Raw genomic sequence first — 24,419 nt, 5'->3', positions numbered from 1 at the left:
TGTTTAATTCCCGTAGATCAGGGAATTAGCTTGTTGAGCTCTTGTGCACACATCCATCCACAATAACCCAATTTTATTTCTTCCAATAATCTCATCTACTAGTAGCAGTGTGTAATGCAGTAGGCTCTTAATTCCCAAGATAACTGGGGGTTTTATTCCGTTTATGTATGGGTCTATTTTAAGGAAAAGGTGCTGATTACATCATGGTGCCTGTTGGTGTGAGAGTCACCTTGTTATTTTGCAGTCTTAAAATTTAAATGCTGGGAGTATGTGTCATTCTTGCTGCTGAACTGATGGAGTGATCTGATGGCCCTTATTTTTGTAGGCTGGCATGTATGAAGCAGTTAATGAGGTTTACAAAGTCCTTATTCCTATTCATGAAGCTAACAGAGATGCCAAGAAGCTATCTACTATTCATGGTAAACTCCAAGAAGCATTTAGCAAGATCGTTCACCAGGTAATGATTTGGATTTTCAGCTGCAATGTGAATTGTGAAGAAATTTTGACTGCTTGGTTATAATAAAAACTACCTATCAAGGAAAAAAACCCAAACATTTTAATAGATTACACAAGAACTGCTACATGGTGATCTGCAGTAAATGCGAGGATCACTAACTGGAGTTTTCTCTCTCTGTATATTTGCCATGAGAAACGTGGGAGAACATCACATACCAAGTTTTACTGTAACTGCAGGATTATCTGAGAGTTAAAAAGTTCCAGTCATCTGCCAGTTAATTCTTTCAGATGTTGTTTTAAAATGTATTTTGCATGCTCTGTTTCTGGGAGAACCGCTCTTTCTTGCCTTTAGCCTGGTAGGTAATGCTGAGAAATGTTGGACTTTTATTTGCCTATTAATATGGTGGCTAAGGTGTTGAAAGAATCTTTGTAAACTGAGGTGGTGCAAAACCCACCAGCGTAGGTGCTGAGCATTTGATGGGAGACATCAGACTTTACCAGCCTTCACAAAGCCCAACAGACATCAGCTAAGCAGGGGGATGAGAGCACTTGGCAACTTTCTGGAAGCTTCTGGGAGATACTTGTTGGGTGCATGGCTTCACTGAAAGCAAGCACGGGCTTGGCAGACCCTCCTGCAGTATGTGCCATTGCTACTCTGAGCCCCCAGCCCGGGCAGCTTTCTGCTTGTGAGCTGCTTGGTACACTGTTGTCTGTTGGTGCAGTTACCCTTGCTCTAACATCAGTAGATGTCAATCAGTGCATCAACATCATGGGATCCAGCTGGTCTTCAGCAGCTGAGGGTCTGGTTGTTTTCCCCGTGTTCTGGCCCTGCCAGATGTGTGAGGTTAAATGAACCAGTGAGGGACAATCCTTGAGCATCATTCTGGGCCAGAGAGGTCTGTTTTGGTTGCACGATGTCTTAAATCATTGAAACCATATCAAGTTTATGCTGCCTTACATTGATGGTCATGTTTTGGCCTTTGGAACTTTTTTTTTTTGTTTCTGTGACATGCGCTTTTTACTTTTTATTACACAGAGTACTGGCTGGGAGGTAGGTAACTCCATTTAGTTAGTAAAGAACACTAATAGATTTGTCAGATGACTCACGCCAATGCTTGCCCACATGTGCTAGTTGTGGGTATTTCTGTTGCTGTCTGCTGTTAAAACTGAATTCATTAACCAAAGAAATACCAATAAACCAACTGTGGTTGTAGTAGGCAATTCTTCATAAGAAGCTGTAGGTAGTGCATGGATGCTGATGTATTCCACTAATGAGGTTCTTTGGTGAATGAGCCACTGTATCATCACTAGTTTGTTTTTATAATTCGTTTATATTTCTTTTCATCAGCATCAACATCCCTTCATACCATATTTTCACCCCACCCACAGGGGTCGATTTAAGCAATAATGCTCAGAGGTACTGAAAAACAAAACTGGTTTATTGCATGTGCAAGCTGTATCTCAGACAATAGGCTCCTTTATTCTGTTCATTTCGGAACAATCAATTCGTTACGTAGACGTATCTGGCAGTAAAACAGCTCAGTTGTGTTAACTGGAGTCAGTTTTGCTGCTTCCATTTTGGTAGGGGCTGTTTGTTCACATTTCTGCAGCATACACCATGAGAACCACACGTTGGCTTAGAGACAGGAATTGCAGTCAGCTTCATCTGATGCTGCACCCAGCGCAGGGAGTTGGATCAGTCAGGCCCCAGCCCAGCTGACACCCTTGGTACACGAGTGTCAAGAAGTCACAGAAGAAATTTTGGATGTTTCGTGGGCGTGATACTGCACTATTTGCATAGACTTCAGCTGTCCAGTTGGTCTCTGCTTTTCTGTCAGTCGGGCTTCTCATGATGAGCCATCTCACCCCCCAAGTTTCCAACACAGGAGAGCATTTAAGCCCACGCTGCCTGAACTGGGGCCAAGATCAAAGTTCCTTTGCCTCGTGTGACAGATAATTTGGGCTGACGATGTCTGAAAGACGGTTTTTAATTGTGGCCTAGCAAGAAGTGAAATTCAATAGCTCAAAAACAGCCCCTGCCATTGAAGGGCTGGCCTTGTAAATCATTGTTTGCTCCTGTGAGGAGTCCCAGCAGGTGAGATTCGGACACGTCATAGGAATGCAAACCATCCACATCCAATAGCCAATGCACGTGAAGGCCTGTGAGCATCTATCTTGATTAGTCTGCCCCTAAATCGACCCCTGAAGAAAATTCTGTCATTGGTTATGGTTCTAACATCACTCAGTCATGTTTTACTGCATGGTAAAAGACACCCATGGTTTATGTTCTCGTCTGTCATCGTGCTCTTTCATTGCCACACTTTTCTGATCTTTGTGCTTTGTAGCTTTCAGATTTGTTGCATGTTTTTTTTTTTCCTTTTTCCTTATTTTTAAATACCTCGGTTGATGCTCACCCTTTTTTTTTTTTTATTTTAAAGTTTATTTGCTGCCAATTTGCTGCTTGTTTGTTTTTTGGAATTTCCCTAATTAAATACTTTCTGTTTTCTCCTCTATCGCCCTGGTTGCTGACCCTCCTCCCCACTCTTACTATTGTCTGTTGTGGTAAGTTCCTACTTGTGGAATTTTTTTTTTTTTTTGCTTTTTCCTCCCCGTTTCCCCTCCCCGCCCCCTTTTTTAAATTTTTTTTTGTTTTTCTCTGTGGAAATCCCAGTTTCATTTTACCAACAAGCTATGCCAACAGCAGGGTTCACCCCTCGCGTCCCAGGAAAAGCAGCATTGCCAACTACAAGCCTGAGTGTCCCGAGTCTGGCACCAATGCCTTTGGAGTGGTGGGATTTTCTGCTGCTCCATTGGTTTAATACATGTTGAATCCTTGTGATGTTGCCTCGAATAGCAGAGCTGAAAAATATTGAAAAATGTATCTTGAAAGATTTGCAATAGTTGGCAATGCTGCGGAGGGCCTTGGGTGAAATGGAGCAAGAAAAGAGAACGCTCGCTTTGGTAGGGATGGTTGGATTTTGCATTCTGCACAGTGTGTACGAAGGAGTTGCTTTCCCTCCTGCATATCTGGGGCTGGCTCTGCCTGCAGGCAGCTGCTGCTCAGCTGGTGGAGAAAGCGGAGCAGAAGTCCCGTGTTGGATTCTTTCGGATCTTGTTGGCAAAGCTTTTTGTGTGTATGCGAGAGATAACTCAAACTTGATTCCCAGCAATTTGGAAAGGTATTTACCATGCATAATAACAAATCATGAACCTTCCTCTGTCATGGTGGCTGTTATCTGCTCTGCCGGTTCTGTGATGGCTATTCAGTGTTCACCTTCATTCTCTTCTCCTCCCCGAGACCTATTATTTTTCAAAAAATAATAGGAGATAAAATGCTTTTAATATTTTCTCCCTCATATCTGCATTTTTAGCTCTTCTCAGAAACAAGACCATGGAGTATTTTTTAAGTGACGCATTTCGATTTCGGTACTGCGATTCCAGAAACTTTGGTACAGGCTAAATTGCAAAGAAAAGCTCCTAGTGAGGATTGCAGAGCCATCCCCTGTTCACTCCAGGCAAGAAACCGAGCTCTCCTCATCCCAGGGGGCTCGCAGCTATTGAACATCCCCCACTGGCAGGGAATAGCCTCTGGGCCTTTGTTCACCTGCGGAGTGTTTCCAGGTGCAGATTCCCAGCATGGCCTCAGACTGGGAGGCTGCCTCTACAAACAGGATGGAGGCATTCCTCCTCCCCACCTCCCACCTCAGACCCTTTCACTCCAAAGACTCTCTCACAAAACCTCAGGGAGGGAACACAAAGGGTTTGATGCTTCAGCCCGTGGCTGATGGCTCCAGGGCTGTGTGGTGGAGGTGCTGTGTCCCATCAGTGCCAAGCAATGCTCCTTCTCCCTGAGATCCTTGTGGTAACTGAATGTCAGCAGCTGGATGGATAAGGGAAAGCTGGTGCAGCTGGACTTCATGGTGATGGAGCGTGCACTGGGAGCTGGGTCTCACCTGGCTTCCCAGCTGCTGGGCTTCCCAGTCCTCCCACATTGCTCTTATTTTCTGCATTTAGTAAATGCTACCAGAACAACTTCTGAATTAATGCTGATAACAGACAGCGTTTTCTCCCCCTCCCGTTGTTATTTTTACAGCAACATAAACGTACACTGGCTGTAACAACAAGTCATGTGTGCAGATGTCCGTGTGGCTGCTACCTTGTAGGAGTTGGGCTCTCTGAATGCTCTGTACCCCACGTGCCCCATAGACAGGGCCAAATCCTGGTTAGTTCTGGCACCCACAGGTGCTCTCTGAGCCCAAACCTTGCCCCAAGTTGGGCACTGAGCGCTGCGCACACGCGTTCTCACGAGAGTAAAGGTGAACATTTCCCAGTTTCTTGCTGAAAAGCGTTTCTGGTTTGTGCATGCAGAGTGAATTGTTTTAACAAGATTAGAGGTGTGGTTTATTTATAAAGCGTTCTTCCTCTTTCTGTTAATCAGATTTTCTTTGTTACTTTCCAGCAAAAATCTTTCTGTTTCTCTTCTTTTGTTGCATTTCTGGGCCAAATTCACCACTGGCTCAAAAGGAAGCAGGTACATGACACAGTGAATTGCATCTGCTTTCAGCAGGAGTGACTTTGGCCCTCCATCCCAGCAGTCAGTCCCTAGGAGGCTGTGACACCCCCGGGGCCATGCGCTGTTCCAGCAGTGTGTGTGTGTGTGTGTGAGTGCCCCGGGCATCGACATCAGCCCAACGCTGCAGTTAGATCAGGGTGGATTGTGGGGCCCTGCAGGGAATCTCCAGGGGTGTTTGTGTGCTGTGTCCTCCCAGCGTGCTGCAGGCTGTCGGCAGCTATGGACCAGCCCAAGGGATGGCTGCAGAGTGCTCGGAGAGCCTGAAATAATACCCAAACATAGGAACTCACCTTTGTTCCCCAACATCCAACAGCCCCAGGCTCCTCCTGGGGTGGCAGAAGCCATTGCAGGGTTGGGCTGATGGTCGTACCTGATCCGTATAATCTCATTTTAGTTTGTAATTTCATTGCGTTGTTTGCTACTAAATGTGTTCATGCTGAGTTCCAGGTGTGTTTTTCTTTCCCTTCTTTCTTTCTATTTTTCCTTTGTTCATTTTTGATTTCTTTTTGAGTTTGCGTAACATCAGGAGCCCTCCTGCAGCCACGCTTGGGGTGTGCTCGTCCCCACGCTGAAATAACCTTTTGTTTCTCCAAACCTAGGATGGAAAGAGGATGTTCGGCACCTACTTCAGGGTTGGTTTCTATGGAACTAAGTTTGGAGACCTGGATGAGCAAGAGTTTGTTTACAAGGAGCCTGCGATAACAAAGTTAGCTGAGATTTCCCATAGGCTTGAGGTGAGATGATTGCGGCCGACCTCCTGTTCTCTCTGTGCACTGCAGTTTGTCTGTTCTCCATCTGTCATTCCCAGATCATGTGAGGTGCAGACCTGCTACCATCACTTGAGAGTCTGTGGCTTTTCACAGTGTTCACATTTCTCTTCAGCTGCCTGATGTAAATGGGATGACTTGGGCTTGAAAAAAGGCTGAGTTGCCTTTCAGAATCCAGCTGTTGGAAAGCATTGCTTTTTATTCTCATTTTCTTACCTTCACATCACGTTCCTCTTCTCCTAGAGATAGTGCCCTTTACAGAGGCTGAATTTCAGAGCCCCCAAAGTGGGCATCTGTTTCAGTGGGTGTCTGAAGTTTGTTTCAGCCACGAACAAGCAAAGGCAACTGACAAATCTGCCTTGGCTTTGGGTGCCTCTGCAAGCAGCAACTCATCCCTCAGACCTGGCCATATTTTATTTGCTGGAATGGATCTGACCCCCTGTTGTTGCTCACAGTTCAGTTGCTGTCACATGGCACTGAAAGCAGCAGTGTTATCTGAGGTCTGAGCGCATGAAACTGAGTTCAGACCCATTCATCCAGCCCAGCAGAGCCGCGCTCTGACAGCACCTGATTTCCAAGCAGATCCTGCATTGACCCCAGCTTTCAGTTGAGCTCACAGACACACAGCGAGCTCAGAGGGCTGTTCAAAGCCCCGCAGCGCGTGTGTGCAGTTGGAAGGCTCCCGAGTTCTCTTGGCTTTCCGGGTGTTAGGCTCATTTGTTTCCTGTTGCCCCTGGAATGCGACTGATTGAATTCTCCTAGGTTCAGCAGATCACATTCAGCCCTGGTGCAGCTGCTGTTGAAGGCATTTGGAGCTTCACCTCCCCTGAATGTGCCTTTGTCCCTCCAACCCCCACCTTTGACGGATGCGTGTGATGTTGTGTTTCAGTGCATTTGCTCTTGGTTGTAGGGATTCTATGGGGAACGGTTTGGTGAAGATGTGCTTGAAGTGATTAAGGACTCAAACCCCGTGGACAAGTGTAAACTAGATCCCAACAAGGTAAGAGCACGAGTACGAGGTCAACAGTAGAACTGGTCCTGAACATACATAAATGTACTGCGCCAAATCGTGCCCTGGATTTCACCAAGCAGGTGATGGTTTCCATGAAGAAAGCTAGAGGGCATCTCAGGGAAGAGAGGTGGGGAAAATCTCCCCAGCAAAAGGGTGCAGAATTAGCAGTTTCCTTCCTGCCCTGTGCGATGTGCCCTGTGGGGTTGGCGGAAGGGAAGGTTAAGAGACAAAGAGACACTACAGACTTGGGCTGCATATGCCTGTTTCTAATCTCTACTGAATGCAAGGAAGGAAGGGTGTTTTCCATTCTCTAGCCTCTCTGTTTCTGTTTTTGTTTTTTGCAGCTGTAGCATTTTATCGTTCTTGTCCTATGTCTTTTAAGCTCCTTTAAGCATAGCAGAAATAATAGAAATGTGCCTAGGAAATAATTAAGTCTAGTTTAGGACTAGGCATTATCTGCAAAGAAAGGGAAGACATACTTCATGTGAAGAGCTTGAGAGGGGCAGAGTGCTGTATCTAGTTCAGAAAGTGCTGAGTAGCCACCAGGCACCCCAGTAACATCAATGTGATGTTTCTGAGTAAAGGCAAGGAGCAGTCGTAGTTCTTCTTTCTAGAGGAAGGAGAGCAGGCTACGGCACTGCTGGGAAGCAGGGAGCAGAAGTCATCTCATCTCTGTGCACCCCTGGGTTCCTTCCTGCAGGCCTACATCCAGATCACCTACGTGGAGCCTTACTTTGACACGTACGAGATGAAGGACAGAATAACTTACTTTGACAAAAACTACAACCTGCGGCGCTTCATGTACTGCACGCCCTTCACGCTGGACGGCCGAGCTCACGGGGAGCTGCACGAGCAGTTCAAGCGCAAGACGATCCTGACGACGTCCCACGCTTTCCCTTACATCAAAACCAGGATAAACGTCATTCACAAAGAGGAGGTGAGGCCCGCGCTCTGCCCAGCAGGCATCCCCACGGGTCTCCTTTGAAGGGAAATATTATACAAGACGAAGGGAAGTGGATGTTGCTGAAACTCTTCCACGATGTACCATTGTACGTTAAATACCAGGGCCACGCGGAGTCATAGAATAGAATTGCAGAACCATTCGGGTTGGAAAAGACCTCTAAGATCATCCAGCCCAACCCCAGGCCACCTCCCCATGCCCACTGCCCACGTCCCCCAATGCCACATCCCCACGGCTCCGAACACCTCCAGGGACGGTGACCCCACCATCCCCTGGGCAGCGAGTTCCAATCCTTGTCATCCCTTCATACTGTCACACAATGTCTGTCCTATTGGTGTCCTCTACCACTTGACTGTGCCACCCTAAGGCATTTCTCTCAGCCGTAACAAGCGTCCTGTGTTCTGGCTGCTTGCTTAGATCATTTTGACGCCCATTGAAGTTGCCATAGAGGACATGCAGAAGAAAACACAAGAATTAGCTTTTGCGACTCACCAAGACCCTGCAGACCCAAAGATGCTGCAGATGGTGCTACAGGGATCAGTAGGTACCACAGTAAATCAGGTGAGAATCGCTTTCTGAATGGGAGACACTGGGGTAGCGCGTGTCACTCCGTTCAGTGCATGGTTAGCACTGGGCCTTATTTCCAAATTACTGTGGTTTTTTTCCCCATTCAATCTATGGAATGTGTTCAAGATCACTGGTGGGTCTAGACCGGCTGCTCTGGATAACTTTGCAATTTGAGTGAGAGTCCATAAAACATGGTTAGATCTGGGAAGTGGCTGAGTAGAGATAGCCCTTCTCCCTCGGTTACCTGTCCCTTCCTGGCATCTGTAGTCACTTCTGACTGCTTCTCCTTCCCTTGTTTAAAGAAAAAAATGAGATTTCATTGCTTCACCTTTGGTTAGCCAGACTCTGGCGTTTGGAGCTAAGATCGTGTCCTGCTGTGGTTTTTGAACAAAGTGGAAAGCAAAGCTAACGAGTGGAGAAACATGGGGGAAAATTTGAGGGAAGATGAGTAAACCTCCACTAATGAACAAGCTGGAAAAAACACGGCTGGAGTTTCAAGTTCTGGGCTGAGTTCGCAGCGCTGGCAAAGACTTCCTTGGTTCCATCTGCATTGTTTAAACTCGGTTGTCAGTTCTGCAAACTTTGTCAGGATTCATTGTAAGGGAAAACAAATGTAGAATCTGCACACATTCTCACGCTGTTTTCCAAAAGCAGAGTTTTATTTTTACAAATGCCTAAAAGCCGTGCAGCAGTCATGGTGTCTGGTGATTTATGCCAGATTTGCCAGCTGCAGTTCTTTAAGAAGCATGCTGTGAGGAAATGTTGCATTTTACAAATGTTTCTGTATGCAAGAAGTTTCTGCAGTGAGTGGATGTGAAGGTGCTGAGAAACTTACTTTTTCTCTCTGCTTCTAAAGGGACCATTAGAAGTTGCACAAGTTTTCCTGTCTGAAATACCCAATGATCCAAAGCTCTTCAGGCATCATAACAAACTACGGCTCTGTTTCAAGGACTTCACTAAAAGGTATGGAGTATTGTCTTCCAACTGTCAGGTGCCTTTATTACTGCTGCTCCAGGCAGGAGCACTGACAGTAACACGGGGGCTGTCCAGGAGCGGAGTGCTTGTGTTGTATCTTCATCTGTCTGGTTTCCATACGCAGCTGTACTCCTCAGCTTTCCACTTGGTTCCCTGTTTCTCTGGTGCTCCTGGTCCATGCTTTCCATCAGATCAAGCACTGAAGTCATTTGGCTTTGCTGTGTATTGGGAAGGAATTAGTGATCACGGCTCAGTCATGACCAAGTGTTCCCATTTCAGAACACAGCTCGCCACGCTGGCACAAATGAACTCACAGGTTGGCAGGGCCAGGAGGTCTGATCTGCTTCTGATGTGAATTTGTCCAAGCCACGTGGAAGCATGCTGGCAGAATTCTCTCAAGGAGTTGTACCGGCTGCTGTACTTTTCACTAATGCAAACTGCAGCCTTAAGCCAGTAATTTGTAAGCCCCGAGGAATTAAAAACATACGTATTGAAATTAAAATGTTCCGAGCAAAAACAGATCCAGTGGCAATGTAGTTCTTCCCATATGTAAGAGGTGGTGCTGATGTTAGAGTGCTTTTCATGCCCTTTGTTTAAATCACGTCTTTCCCAGTAGAAGAGTTCCTGATGAACATCTCGTAGATCTGTCTGTCTTCAGCAGTAGGTCTGGCTGTCTTTAAATCTTGGTCTGGAAGTGCCCTGCGGAGAAGAGCTTTTCCTTTCTCTTCAGCAAAGATAAATGTAATCCGAGAGTGAAACTGAAATTAAAACAGAGTTTCCACTCTGGAAGTGGAAACTGGAAGCGTGACACCCTCTCCTTTCCCCATGGAGATCAACTGCTTTAGCTGAGCATTACCCAAAAGACAAACTAGAAAAGGATGTTGTGTGTCATCCCAGAGAAAGAGAATGAAAGCTTTTGTGTTATGAAATCAACAAGAAGTCTGTCCTTTTTTACATGCCCGAGTTTCACATGCGTTTGTTTTCCAGATGCGAAGATGCTCTGCGCAAGAACAAGAGCTTGATCGGCCCGGACCAGAAGGAGTACCAGCGAGAACTGGAGAGGAATTACCACCGGCTGAAGGAAGCTCTCCAGCCTTTGATAAACAGGAAGATCCCGCAGTTGTATAAGGCCATGTTGCCGGTCCCGTGCCACAGGTGGATATTAGATTTTACTTTTTCTGCAGAGATAAGGAGGGTGTAAAGCGGGGGTGTTGGATCATCCTGAAGAACTCGTGAAACCTGTTCTTAATGTGGGGCTTCTGGCCGAGTCCGTCCCTTTTCCCCTTCTTTCCTGAGCTCAGAGCACATCCCCTTCCCAGCAGTTCTGGTAGGTGGTGGTTGCTGTGGTCCCTTTTGGTCCTCGGTTGGCTTAGGAGAACACAACCCTGGTCCTGAACTTCTCCTCGTGGAAGTGTTGGTCAGAGGAAAAGAGCAACGGGGAAGATAGATAAAAAAAGAGTGGGATAGGGATATTGCAAGCAAATCTTTAAGGAGTGGAGGGGGTTTGTGCTGCTTCTCCTGTAGAAAATACTGGAAATTACGTACAGATCTCTCACCTGAAGAGGCTTCTTCTTTCACCCTGAAAAACACAAGCTCATTGTTGTATTTTCTCTCCCTCAGAGACTCCTTCAGCAGGATGAGCCTTCGCAAAATGGAGCTCTAAACGAGTTAAAAAACCAAAATAAAAAAAAAAAAAAAAGCACTTAAAAGTAAGGTTTTTGAAAAGAAAGAGCCTTGTTATCAGCGCTGGGAATCAAAGAAGTTTTATTGTGAAATAAAACTTGGACTTCATCCTGGACTTCCCACACACCTCCTCCTCCATCAGAGTGTTCAGTGGCCAAAAAAAACCATTCTGAATTGTCAAATGTAGACTTACTGATCCATGTTTGAAAACAAAAAAAAAAAAAATCAAGAAAGTGGTATCCAGTATTGGTGATAAGCTGTAAAGTGACCTGTTTTTTAAGGCATTTTTATGACTCAAAGGTACACTAAACGCATTTACCTTTATTTATAGCATTCTCTAATGTTAAATTTATTTCCTTTTAGTTCATATATTTAATTTATATTAGGACCATACGCAAAGGCATTTTTTGAAGTTTTTAATGTAGTGATGATGGTTATTTTGATGGTACTATTAAATATGTGAATGTTTACACTTTAATTCCCTGTGCTGAATTGGACTTCAGAGCTCGCCCTCCTTGGGGAAACATTTCTGAGCAAGGTAAGTCTTTACTAATACTTCTTATCCAAGCATGCTTGTTTTACTCTTCGTCCCCTTTCTCCTTTGTAACTCTGAATACTATTTGCTGCAAAGGGAGCTCATTCCAGCTGCCACCAGCAGCAGAAGCCTGGCACACCTTGTTGGTGCTGCACCTCTCGTGGTAGCAGCAAAGTAGGGTTCCGGCCCCATCTCTGCATACAGCAACTCAAAGTCCAAGTGCAGCACAGCGACCCATCCTGGTGTCGGGGTGCAGTTCAGCATGGCAGCTAGGCTGCTTCTTTGGGCCCTTTCTCAATTTAAAAACTCATGTTGCGGGGGGAAGAGTAAGAACAAAATGATAAAGCGGATGAACTGAGTGAGAAGCGTACGTAGACAGGATTCCTCACATTGCTAATTACGTGATGAAAAGATCTGTTCTAAGGCAGTGATGGTGGTGGCTAACACAGAACTTCAAGGACACTGATCTCAAAGTTGGAACCAACCCTACACCCACTCAGTCCAGCTCTTTGTCTTTTTTTCCCTCTCTGCATTGAACCAACCTTTGGGAGGTATAGAATCATCATAGAATGGCCTGGGTTGGAAAAGACCTCAAAGATCATTGCGTTTCAACCCCTTTGCTGAGTGCAGGGTCACCAGCCACTACACCAGGCTGCCCAGAGCCACGTCCAGCCTGGCCTTGAATGCCTCCAGGGACGGGGCATCCACAGCCTCCTTGGGCAACCTGTTCCCAGGGAGGGTGTGTGGTTAAACACGAGCTCACTCCCTCTACATAAATACTTAGACATACATGTATGTGTAGGTAAAAAATGATAAACAGAGCAGTATTTTAACAATAACAAGAAAAAAATACATGCAACTTTTAGACAGGAGCCTTTAAAGTTGCAGTCACAAGCCTAAAGTAGGTTTAATATAGGACAAGCCTAAAGTAGGTTTAATATAGGACAGCCTAAAGTAGGTTTAATATAGGACAGCAGCCACGGGGGCAAGGTGCCTCTTCAGGCAGGGTAGAAAGTAAGTGCTTTCTTTGAATAAATCTCAACAACAACAGGCTGCTTCCTATGTATGTCTTTACGCCAGGGGCATGTTTGGCCAGTACTCTGGTTCCCTGGGACAGTTCCTCTTCCTGCAGTTTGGTGAGGAAAAACTTAACTTTTATTTTCAGGCTGAAATTCAGCAAAGCCCACATTGCAGTCAGAATATATATAGCAGGCAAGGTAAGCTTTAAGTTCTATTTTGGTGGGGTTTTTCTATATGTGGATACTCATTTTAGACAATGAAATTATTTGGTGTGGTTACAGCAGCTCACAGCATTTGTAATTCATCAGCTCTGCAGTAATTACCAGACAGCTGTTCAGCAGGAGATGAGAGCAGCTGCAGTTTCCTATTGGAAGTACAAGTTTCCTTGCTGCATAATGCTAAATCAAGGCCTGTACAAAAAGCAGAGGTCCATCAGAACATACATACACACCAAAGTTACTTCTCATGACTTATCTCAGTGTATACATTACATTGTAATAAAAGACTGTCAAAAGAAAAGGTACTGGAGAATAAACTAGGTGCAGGGTTCTAGTGCTTTTAAGTTAGTTTGTATTTGAAAAAGCTTACACATCCCCTAAAAACCAGGGCATACTCACATGTGGTGCATCTTCCCTTGTCTGTCTCTGCAGCAGCACTTCACATCGGTCCGTACATGCTCTGACAGCAGAAGTGACACTAACATCTCACGCCATACAGTTAAGATTTCAGTTCTCTGCAACTTAGAGGATACTGCTTAACCTTGTAGCATCTACTACACGATTTGGGATTGTTTAATCTCTACTGTTTTATGTCAAACATTTCATTTCTTTCACAGTAACCTTAGTTTCCCTTTCCCTTGCCTCCAAACCTTACTTCTCATCATCAAGTCCTTTCCCAGTAGGGGATGCTGTACAAGAACCAGTTGACAGCAGGGACTACTCTTTCATAAAGCACTCATCATCCATTTCATTAAGACAGATTGTTTCCCAACCTTTTTGCTAATGGTGCCCAACCACTTCCCCTTTTTCCTCACCCAACACAGAAGGCTGATCTAGTCATCTCCAATGCATACTATAATGGGTTTTTTTATTTCATATATACATTCTCAACAAAGCATCAAGCCAAATATTTTCATTTTCCCACCTTTCGGTGAGCTCTAAGTACAAATTAACTGTTATGTGTTCACCACTAAACTCCAAATCCACCCAAACAGATATGCATATTAAAGGGCTTGCCTCTTAAGAAGTACAAAAGTATTTTAATTACACTACACACTCCCTGTTTTGAAGTATTATTCATCACACCTATTTACACGCTTTGCTCATTTAACACCAATGCAACAAGATGTAAATTAGACCAAACATTTCTATTAAGTTCAATTTCTTTTTTTTTTTTTTAAGTGAAAACTTTTCTTGTGCTTGGAGATGCACAAAGCAGTATAGAACTGGGTAAGGAGCAATTTGTCAGTAAACCACACAGATTACTCAAGGACTATATATGAAGTATTACTTCCCAAGTTACAAAAATACACAACTTCTGATGCAACTCGCTAGTTAATATACATTTACTCCAGAATATGAATACAAATAACTTTTATTAAAAAAAAAGCTAATAATACAAGAGGCATGTCTGAGAACTAGAGTTGTGTTAAAACCACTACTGTGTATTGGAGGCATCGTTTAGGAACCATACAAATCGGTATTTCTACAAGGTAATATCACTATCCTCCAGCATAAACGTCACTACGTGAGTTAAGTTCTTTGCCATGGTTTATGAATTCAAGTTGAGCCACTTACACAGAACGCGGAGAGCAGAAACGTACGATCCAGTAGCTTCAAAAAGAAACATCTGTTTCTTCCAGGTAGTCCTGATGCAAGTCAGACAACGGCTGTGTGCGAGTCCCTAATATTTACAGTCGAAATACAGCATCACTCTACAATTTTCTTATAAAACAGTAGGTAAGGAGTTGATGTAGACGACGACGTTGGAGAAAGAGAATTCAGGAAGTCCTTTTCCTCTGTGACTTTCACTTCAGAATCGTCGAAAAGCAACCACTTCCCTTCGTACTCTTTCAGGCTCTGCAGGACGTACAAAGCTTTGTTTTCCAGTCCACTGAACGCAGCCCCGTTCTGATGGCCGTGTTCGGTGCCACACTCCGCACTTCCATTAGCAGGGGCAGACTCGGGACTTCTGCTCTCAGTAACAATATTGAGAAGCTTCTCATTGTTTGCTGGTTTGTTGTTGTACAGGTCACAGTCAGGCTTGCTCTTCTGTCCCCCAAGAAGCCCGACGGCTTCCATGTTCTTTTTGTTGAGAACTTTACCTGGCTGCGCATTGCCATTGACTCTAAAAGAGACTTCACCATCATCGTAGTCTTCAGCAACAGTCCTTGCTTCCTCCTCATTCAGTGGCTCTGGTTTAATCGTTTCGCACATTTGGGCAGTGATGAAATTTCCCTTGTCTAACTCCAGGCTGTTGAGATCTGTGATTTTGACAGAAGCTGTGTAGTGTCCGCTGCTAATTGTAATGCCACTGTGCATCACCACTGCAAATAATCCATAGGTGTCATTGGTTGGCTTCGTGCTCCATTCTTCCAGCGACAGTTTGAGTGGTGTCAGTAAGGGAGTGTTTATCTTCGATAGTCCGCCGTAGCAATCAAACCTGCAGAAGAAAAACAAAGTTAGACCCTTGCTGCTTTAAGTGCCCCAGGAACCGAGGCTGCATTCTTATAATAAAGAGATACAGGAGAGCTGAAGGTGAGAAGCTGCTTATTTTCTACTTGTTTATCATGGGCATCTGTCCCAGCAGCCCTGTTCACTGAAGGCGTTTTTACAAGTAAGGATATTGTTAAACCTGACAGCTCCATAGCTGTGTATTCTCACTACTTCTCACAGAAGTATCAGCTACAGTAAATGTCCAGGAGTGGAAGAGCGAGCTCTTCTTTGCTCAGTTATCATTCATGCTTCTGGGATTGTATTTCTTTGCAGACACTGACCTGCTGATCAGAGAACACTCATCTCAACACCCAAGGGGCAGAGCAATAAAGTTGTTTGTTCCTCCCACACACTTTTTGGAAAAAAAAATCATTTAATAAAGGAAAACTTCTCTTTCTTTCAAGTAGCTTAAGCATCACTCAAAGACTGAGTTTTTACTATAGTAAATACAAATGACAGGTTTCTAAGGATCATTAAGTTAGTAACTTATTACCAGGAATCCCTCATTAACAGCCTTATCTTCATCAGTTTCTCTAAACTACTCTAGCTGACTTAGTTGGGAAAAGCATCTTGTATTCCACAGCTGCTGAGTTCCTAGTTCCCAGATTTACCATGAGAAAAGTTTTAAGTCCTTTCATTATAATAAAGAACTTCTGAAGGGTTTGGAAAGAAGGTGTTGGAACTTGATCACCTCTTCTGCATTACTGCATATAACCTGAGCTTAATGGTTTACATAATGCATCAGCCCAACGTAATTAATTAGCCCCATTATTCAACACTATTTTCTGATGCCCCAATAGATTCAGCCTTTCTCGGCTGTTAAGATTTTGTAGGGAAGAACAGTGCAGAATGCAGACAAACTGAAACTCCTTCCAGAGAGCTAACTACAGTTACTCAACCTATGTTTTACCCTAAGAAAAGACGATGACTACTTTTAATCCCAGGAAGACATAGGTAGGATGTAAGTAATGGAGGTCACAGAACGTTTCTTTTGTTTGACTGGCTTTGGTTGTGATTCTGCTGTGCTTTTAGTTGTTCTGCTGATGTTCACCACCATAAACCCTTGTGAACACAGACCCATGTACACATGCACAGATGTGCTCGCTCGAGTCTGATCCATTCCAACCCGCCCTCCTTTTAGATGTAGGCTCACCATGAACATTTCACCACCCCGAAAGAAACAGGGAAGGGCGTATCATCAGAAATAATACAGTGCAAGTCTTCTGAAAGGCAGAAAGAGGCATTCGGAGGAGTCAAGAAACAGGAATTGCTTACAGATGCTCTAGATCAGAAATCCAGATCCTCTCAAGCACACCGGACAGTCACGTTAACATAAGGCATTAGCAAGCAGGCTGTACCTTTCTTCTGAATGAGATCCAGCATCAGAAAGATTTGGAGAGGAGCAAGTAAGAGGGGAAATCTTTTCACACTGATCTTCTTCATGATAAGAATCTGAAGACAGAATGGTGTGCCAAGCACCCTGCCTCCTCGGGCTGATGCACAGTGCTCCTACACAACAAAAGCAACTTGTGCAACTTCTCCTTTTTCAGCCAGGAATTAGTGGAACTGTCTCACTGTTGAATTAGTGCCTCACATTATCCCACACCTTGAAGGCATAAAGCCATCTTACTGCAACCATCCTAACCCACAAGACATTGGATAACCCAAACATGGATTTGTAATGGTATCAGCATTGCTCTTGCTAATTAGCAAGTGAGATTATTAGAAAACCTTAGAGTAAGACTTTATTAAAAAAAAAAAGCCAATCTAATCACTTGATAGAGCCTGCTAAGTCTCACTTCACAGCTCTCACGTGAGCACAGGTCTGTTTGCAGCCAGTCCCCACGTTTCCCCTCCCCACCCTCCCCAAACAATTACTCAGCCCCAGGCTAGCAGATTTCCACAGTGGCTGCTTTATTGTTAAAGCACCACTTTCCAAACCGCCCTCTAGAAAAGGGAGCAAAGCCCTTCCAACAGCAAATATTTACATTATCAGAGCGTTCTGCTTCATTTCTTATTTAAAACTCAGTTGTCATGAAACTCAGTAGAGCACAACCGAGGAGCAGACAAGGTTTTCAACAGTTTTATTGGGGCTAAGAGAACAGTTCTGTGAACATTCTCAGTTTAAGAATGTTGGTTTAAGGCAAGAAGAGTCTGATACTACTTGTAGGACAGACTACTGCAGTCTCATCCCTGGGGAAATTATTGTTACAGTAAGCATCACCAGTTTACCTAAGCCAACTTGGGAAAGCTCCATCAAAGCTTACAGTTCCAAATACACCATAACAGCAGTAAGTCCAGGTGCTATGGAGGAAGCCAGTGCTTTTATTTACTATCCTTGGCTCTTCCCCACTTGATTTGCAGCTGTGCCTTATTATTCCAAATCAAGATGTTCAGAAACGCCACAGTTTTGTCCAGAGTCAAATGTCCAAGCCAAAAACCAAGAAGCAATCTTCTACACAGTTTCAGTTTCATCACTGTCTCCAGGATTGTGTCTGATTTTCCCACTCTGACTTCCTTAACCTCTGGCTGCCAGCACTTGGCAGGAAATGCAGGACATGAGTCAGAGGGCAGAAGAAGACCACAACAGACTGCATACAGGGATTGGACTTCTGAAGCAAGGACCTGAAGGCTGCCAGGACAGGAGAGGTAATCAACTCAGCATGCTGCTGGCAAACCTGCAAGCTCCAGGTACTTCCCATAGAAGCACAGCAGCAGGTGTAAGAACAAAGTGAAGGTAACAGCCAGGTTTTCTCTCAGGTGGACACCTCAGGTTGTATTTTTTTGAATAACCTCATCACACTGCCACTCCATCCAGCTCCAAAGGCTACTCAGTAGCAACGTGAGCATTCTAACAAGTGCACAACTTAATTGGCTTGTTCTGCTCTGCTTCTTGTGACAGTCAAGTGTCAATTACAACACTGAAAAACCTGTTTTCTATGTTACCATCCTGTAATTGTGAGAGGAAACATCAGGAGCCATTACCCAGACAGAGGAAGTTTTCCCTTCTACTTCGTCAGAAAGATGCTCCTAAAAATGGTACGAATCCCCCTTCCAACAAATCACCACAAACTACCCATAAGTAGTAACTCTTTTCAAAGATTACATTAAGATATTTCACAAATCACGTTGGTGTTGACCTTCAGTTAGCAGCACTTGTTTATAGAGCATGTGTGGCAATCAGTGAACTCCTGTTCTCTATGTGTCAAGTGCCAAAGGTCCTACACACTTCCAGCATACCATTTCCCTTTCCACAGCACTGTTTCATAATAGAGCATATTGGCATACTCACTCTAAGCCACTAGCAGCAAAGCACTTCAAATGAATTGTTATAACTTCAGGCATTTTATCAAATAAAAGGCTGCGTTCTGCTTCTGTGTAATGATGACAGTTCTCGCAGAAGTATTTGTCCTCTCCCACAATCCTTTCCACCGATGCAAACTGTGAAATCGCCCACTTCAGAGTCTTCATCTCTGTTTTTGGCTCTGGAGAAACTGAAAGAGAATCATTACATTCACAGATAGGCTATTACTTACATCTCCAAGGCATCTCACCGGAATAAAAAGAAGATGCATCAAGTTCAGGCACGTTCAAGAACTGCTAACAACACTGTAAAGAACACCCAATATGTGTGAAACAAAGTGCATTCAGGTCTCCCAGTCATTACAGGAAAGGATGCAAATGCTGTTTAATGGATACTCTTACCTAAAACATACAGGTTGCCCAAAGCTTGCCTTCAGGTCACATGTACTAATCCCACTGCCAGGTGTAGAAACTAGGTGCATGTGTTTGAGACCAGGATTTTATTCTCTACATCAAGCTGCCAAAATAAGCAGGCAGCTCCACTTCACTTCTTACATCTCACCCCCCTGCCAGGCTCCCCATTAACGAGGTCACCCCTGCCATCAGTAGCATTTTGCACGTGGACATTACCCACGCACCTAACTCAGCAGTCCCACAGCAAAACGGGAAAGGCAGAAAGAGTGGGAGCTGCTCCAAATCAAGCCCACAAGGACTAAAGGTGATTTCTTTAAAATTCGGAACGTCACAACGTACTGCGGCCGTGCTTACTGCTTGCTTCTGAAAACATCTGAAAACTAAGCATGGATCACTACCAGCTGTGGAACACACCAGGAGACTGACCTTTCCCCACACTGTTAAGACAATGACAGTCTAAAAGTAATGAAAAATTCAATTCTTGAGGTCCATTTCATTTATTTTAAGAAAAACGCAAATATTTCTTCCACTTACCCTTCAGTTTCAAATAATCTTTTATCAGGGAAGAAAGGGCAAACCCAAATGAAAAGTAAAAACCTGTTCATAAGCAGGAAAACACGTACATAAGTGAAGGACTGTAAGCTGCCTGTTACCTATCAAGATCCGAGGCAATTTTAATACTGTTTGGATCTGCCTACGTTATCAGTGCTGTGTTTGCAAAGTCTGAGGTTAATCAGGACGAGAGATAACACAACAGCCTCTAGTGTTAACCAGCACAAACAAGAGCGGCGTTCCTTGATAAACACTGTCCTCCCTCCAGAGCTATCTGCAGCAGAAACATAAATCCCCCTTTTTGATAATTACTTACTTTCAGAACTTTCTTCAGTTTTAGAAAGTTCATCTTCTTGCACTGGAACGCTGATGTCCTGAAAGTCTTCTCTTCTTTCAGTAAAGCACTCACACTCCAAGCATCGCGTTCTCAGTACTAACTGGCCCTGGAACAATTTCTCCACTAGTTCAAAAACAGCCAACTCTGTACCTAGAGAAAGTATATGCCAGATCACTTACCAACACGTGCTTTATTCAAAAGATACTGCAATACCTGGCTATTCTTCATGGAAAAGTCAAGTGTTACAGACATGGTGCTTTAGGGATTCCAAAAAAAAAAAAAAAGCTGCTTATCACATGTGGTTTTCACAGTATCATAGAATCACCATAGAATCACAGCATGGTTGGGTTGGAAGGGACCTTGCTGCACCCCTTCCCTCAAGAGTTACCTTCTGCTGTTGACACTAAGAAAATCTGTACCTGTCAGCCACTTAGCATATGTTCCTGCAATAGGGAGCTAAGGAGAGAACACTGCTTGTAAGGACTTGGACACAAATCCTCAGCCCATAGGATTTCATTCTGTTTTCTCCTTTAAATAACATTCTTTTACATTATTGATTCACCTCCTATTTCTACAGATGACAATAATTAGTAAGAATATTAGTGAGAATGTAAACCTGGTAGTATTCTGAGTTTTTATGTTGAACAGCAATTACACGATGTTAGAGAAAGGGCTCTTATGATCTAAGCTAAACAAGTCAAGGTATAAAAAAAAGTTACAAATATGCAAAAACAAATTCATAAAAATATTTTTCAATTCCTGAAAATGTAACTCTGTATTTAGAGAGCTCTGCTTGCAATGCAATCTGAAGGTTGACTTCCAGTGCATAGTAATTTCTTAACCATACTACTTTTAAGCCCATTCACTTGTTCACCAACCTTCCTTTTTTGGTTCTTTTTCAGTTCCTTTTTCATTATGGCTTTCCACAGGAGATGCTGGTTCATGACCATCTTCTTTAATATCGTTCCCATTTTCACACTTGGCGGATGACTCTTCAAGCTCACAGTCATCATACTCTTTCACGGGGTCTTTGGATCCCAAATTTGTAGTTAACTTCCCCAGACTATAAAATTTGGACAGAATGCTTGGCTGCTTGCACGAGGATTTTAACCAGTTTAACTTAAGTCGTGACTTCTTCTGTGTTGGCTTCGCACTCTCGTTCTCAGTGGAACACTTGGCAATGGCATCAGCTTGACTCTCTAGCTTTTCTCCTGTGGCTTTCCTCTTTGACCTGGTTTGTCTTTGATTTTCTTCTGCTGCAATTTGTTCTTTTGATACTTTGGACTTTTTCTTTGCATTGCCACCTTCAGCATCGCTTTTTCTTTTCCCGTTTCCTTTGAGCAGCTTATCTTCAGCTACCTCTCCCACGTGGCTACTTGGTACGTTCTCCTCCTCCTCAGCAGAGTTGCCAGTTCCGTTGCTCTCGGTGCTTTGATTAATTTTTTCCTCCACTTTAGCTTTGGGCTCTTCCAAGGGCAGTTTATTCAGTTCTTCCTTCTTCAGTAGCTGACACGTTTCTTGAATATTAGCGAGGATGCACTGCAGAACTTCCTGGGCATCGTGCTGCAAGTAGCCTTCGTACATAGGGTTGAGCTCTCTATTAAAGGGAAATGAGTAAAGTAATGAAGATGAGCTCATCTTTAATAGATAACATGGCTAGAGACTTAAATTAGGAAAGCTTGGCTATAAAAGCAGGGGAGGATCCTCTCCACACCTGAAGAGAAGCTCTCTCTGTCACAAACACCCACGAGAAGGCAGTTACAGCCTTCCACAGAAGGGCACTTCAACATGCATTCAGTTGCAATCTGGTAGTGGTGCTTCTCAAGTCAATGAGAACACTTAAATACTTCAGAGGAAGTACTGCTTAAAATCTGCTGCTGGATTTAAATTGTATTCTTACAAAATCTAAACTTACTTCCAGACTTATGGTACCAATAAACACAGACCTCCCCTTCGAAACGTAGGAGGACGTCCTTTGTATAATCACATAACAATGCCCCAAATTTATGACTATCTACTCCCTTCCCCCCCCCAGTTCTCTACTGCTGTACTGTACAATTACAGTGATGCCAAAACTTCAGGTGAAAATTCGGTGTTTGTTTAAGACAATCTGTACCTAAGGGTGTTCAGCAGCCTTCGTGGCTGAGTAGCAAGTTCATCGGTGTATTTTTCTGGATTTAAGAGAAAGCTGGCTTGAAGCTGCTCAACGGAAAGAATCAACGAGTGCAAACTGCAGATCAGTTCATAGCTTGCCAGTGGGTCTTCTTTACAATTTCCCTGCAATGAGAATGAAGATACGTGCAGTTCTGTCTGTAACAAGCAATTACAACAAGTAGCCCCCACTTAGTTTTCCAAACATTTGTCAGATTTCTTTTTTCCCCACAGTGGGAAACAGGTGAGGTTAGGTCAGCATGTTGCTCTTTTGACAGTAGAAAAGAAACATGAAATCCACAGTATAAACTTTAAAAACCCACACTATCTTTGCCCAAAATCTGATTTCCACCCACTCAAAATACCATACTATAACTATCTTAATATTGGAAATGAAGTATGATAAGTTTAACAGAAATTCAACAAGTGCAGCCTTGTGCTCACGAGTTTACAGATGCTCTGGACACTCAAGCTGGAACACAAGTTCAAAACTATTCAAACCCATTTCTACTTGAAATAGTACAGAAAACAACACTGCAAAACTTCTAAAGAACAGAAGAAAACAGTTCCATTTTCAGAACCTTCCTGGCACGTAGCCTCACCTGAACCATTACAAATAAAGGAAGGTGTATTGAGATGCATTACCTTTTCTGCTTTTAGCTCTCCTTCATCCTTCAAAGACTCTTTCTTCTTTGAAATGATATTATATAACTGTTTTACTCCAGTTTTAAAACCAGGACAAAAATATAATACCTAAAAGCAACAGTGGAAAACAAGACAATAATTGGTAAACCCAGTTATTCAACATTACACCTCCACACTTAGGACCCAGCCAGCTCTGTATCTCCCAAGGCTGCTGCTGCACAGCGCATGGGATTACTCATGGCAGGGAGGTGGCCCAAGTATGTAAACTGACAGATGACTCAATCACAGCAATCTATGGTGCACACACTTCCTGTGGTATCACTTTCCCTCCCCCCGCTGTAATTAGATTCCCTTCATACAACATCCGGACATCTTCTCTATAACATCAGACTAGGAAACCCGGCCACTTGCACTAAACCAGAACAACCGTGGTTGTTTTGAGGCCCCTGAATGTGATCTTACCTGAAGAACGCTGTTAAGGTAACAGGTGTTGCCAAGATTATTCAAGCCCACAAAGGGCAACATGTTGTCCTTCTTCTCACAGCTGACAAGCGAGGGAGGCTGTGCTGCAGGAACAACCTGGTCACTGTCAAATAGAGAAAACAAAGCATAAGAGTTGATTTTTAAAAAAAAATCCTCCGAGCATGCACACGTAACTCCCCTGGCCTCTGCCATGTAGGTTACGGAAGATACAGAGGCAGCTTACACAATTAATGACTAACACACTGATGAAAATTGTGTCACAGTGTTTCTGAGCTTCCCTGGGGCTCCTCCAGCAAGCTGCACACAGCCCAGCGGGCTCACAGGAGCCAGCACTTCTGCCTCTACTTCCAGTGCCTGTCCTGCAAAACAGGCCACCGGTCTGACTGAGCAACTCGGCTGAGCTCTCTTTCAAATACTTCTGTACACTCTTTGTTCATTCCTAAGACAGCACCAAGGAAAAGCATCCACTATTATTTGCTCTTGCTGTCCCCTGCTGCAAATCCATGCAGCTTCATTACTGGATGCGTACCAAGAGGATAAACAGACCGAGTAACGGAACCAACGACCCTATGCTAACACAGCAGAGCCAAGCCTTAAAGCCTTCACCACCGTATCTCACTACAATCGGGCTATTTTTCTTCTCCCCCCTGGAACTTCCCCCTGGCTGCACTGAAAGGCGCAGACAGGAGCTCGGGTCTGGATACCCCGGTGCGTGGCAGCGGGCACAGTGCTGCTGCTTCCAGCCATGCCAGGAGCAGCCCGAAGGCCCAGCATCCTTTCCTTTCACTAAGACCACGAGCTGCATCTCAGCGTCCTTTAACTAACTCAGCACGACCGCTGGATCAGAAGGACGGAACTTTCTCCCAGCACCAAAACTTCTTGCCAAGGAACGCTCGCGGCACCGCAACCTCGCCTCGGAAACAGGGGCACGGCAGCAGGTACGGGAGGAGGTTCCCGCTGCGGGGAGCGGCCGCGAAGTAACGCGGCTCGGGCAGCACCCGCACCCCTACGTACATCTCTGCGCCGCGGAGCTCCGCGCCCTTCTGCTCATTCTCCGGGGGCTCGGTGAAATCCAGCGCTCTCTTCGCCTCTTTCTTCTGGAAGAGCTTCAGCGACAGGCGGTTCTTCCTGCAGGGGCTGCCCCGAGGCGGAGCGCTGCCGTCGCTCGGGAGCACCCCCGGCATCTCCGGGCGGGCGGCGGCGGGCGGCGTGGGGCGGCCACCTACCACACACACACACACACACGCGGCGTCACCGACGCCTCGCCCGGC

General features: G+C 44.5%; 2 protein-coding genes across 10 annotated transcripts in view; one reads left to right on the top strand and one right to left on the bottom strand.

Moving 5' to 3' along the window:
* Positions 1-11,472, top strand: part of DOCK7 (dedicator of cytokinesis 7) — an 89,581-nt gene extending 78,109 nt beyond the window's left edge. For 3 of the 7 annotated variants that reach the window (XM_021405178.1, XM_021405175.1, XM_021405179.1), the window contains 9 exons: positions 326-457; positions 1,493-1,507; positions 5,638-5,763; positions 6,707-6,796; positions 7,509-7,745; positions 8,187-8,330; positions 9,193-9,299; positions 10,299-10,466; positions 10,932-11,472. In XM_021405178.1, the coding sequence (XP_021260853.1) occupies positions 326-457; positions 1,493-1,507; positions 5,638-5,763; positions 6,707-6,796; positions 7,509-7,745; positions 8,187-8,330; positions 9,193-9,299; positions 10,299-10,466; positions 10,932-10,974 (1,062 nt within the window). In that variant the 3' untranslated portion in view covers positions 10,975-11,472. Of the gene's footprint in view, positions 1-325; positions 458-1,492; positions 1,508-5,628; positions 5,764-6,706; positions 6,797-7,508; positions 7,746-8,186; positions 8,331-9,192; positions 9,300-10,298; positions 10,467-10,931 lie in introns of all 7 variants that reach the window. The other 4 variants (XM_021405182.1, XM_021405176.1, XM_021405180.1 and 1 more) reach the window with 2 other exon arrangements.
* USP1 (ubiquitin specific peptidase 1) overlaps positions 10,758-24,419 on the bottom strand; it is a 13,974-nt gene continuing 312 nt past the window's right edge. Inside the window, exons 2-11 of one of the 3 annotated variants that reach the window (XR_002441290.1) lie at positions 24,163-24,370; positions 23,128-23,251; positions 22,666-22,773; positions 21,986-22,146; positions 20,748-21,466; positions 19,849-20,019; positions 18,556-18,757; positions 14,346-15,210; positions 13,167-13,288; positions 10,758-10,970 (exon numbers count right to left, since the gene is read on the bottom strand). Coding sequence is in view for 2 of the 3 variants with exons in the window: in XM_021405183.1 (XP_021260858.1) it covers positions 14,478-15,210; positions 18,556-18,757; positions 19,849-20,019; positions 20,748-21,466; positions 21,986-22,146; positions 22,666-22,773; positions 23,128-23,251; positions 24,163-24,332 (2,388 nt within the window). In the remaining variant the exon portion in view is untranslated. Of the gene's footprint in view, positions 10,971-13,166; positions 13,289-13,609; positions 15,211-18,555; positions 18,758-19,848; positions 20,020-20,747; positions 21,467-21,985; positions 22,147-22,665; positions 22,774-23,127; positions 23,252-24,162; positions 24,371-24,419 lie in introns of those variants that run through there. The other 2 variants (XM_021405183.1, XM_021405184.1) reach the window with 2 other exon arrangements.

This window comes from Numida meleagris, chromosome 7 (genome assembly GCF_002078875.1).
Source record: "Numida meleagris isolate 19003 breed g44 Domestic line chromosome 7, NumMel1.0, whole genome shotgun sequence".
Lineage (NCBI taxonomy): Eukaryota > Metazoa > Chordata > Aves > Galliformes > Numididae > Numida > Numida meleagris.
Note: the sequence above shows the minus strand (reverse complement) of the source record. Positions and strands in the feature narration are given on the sequence as shown.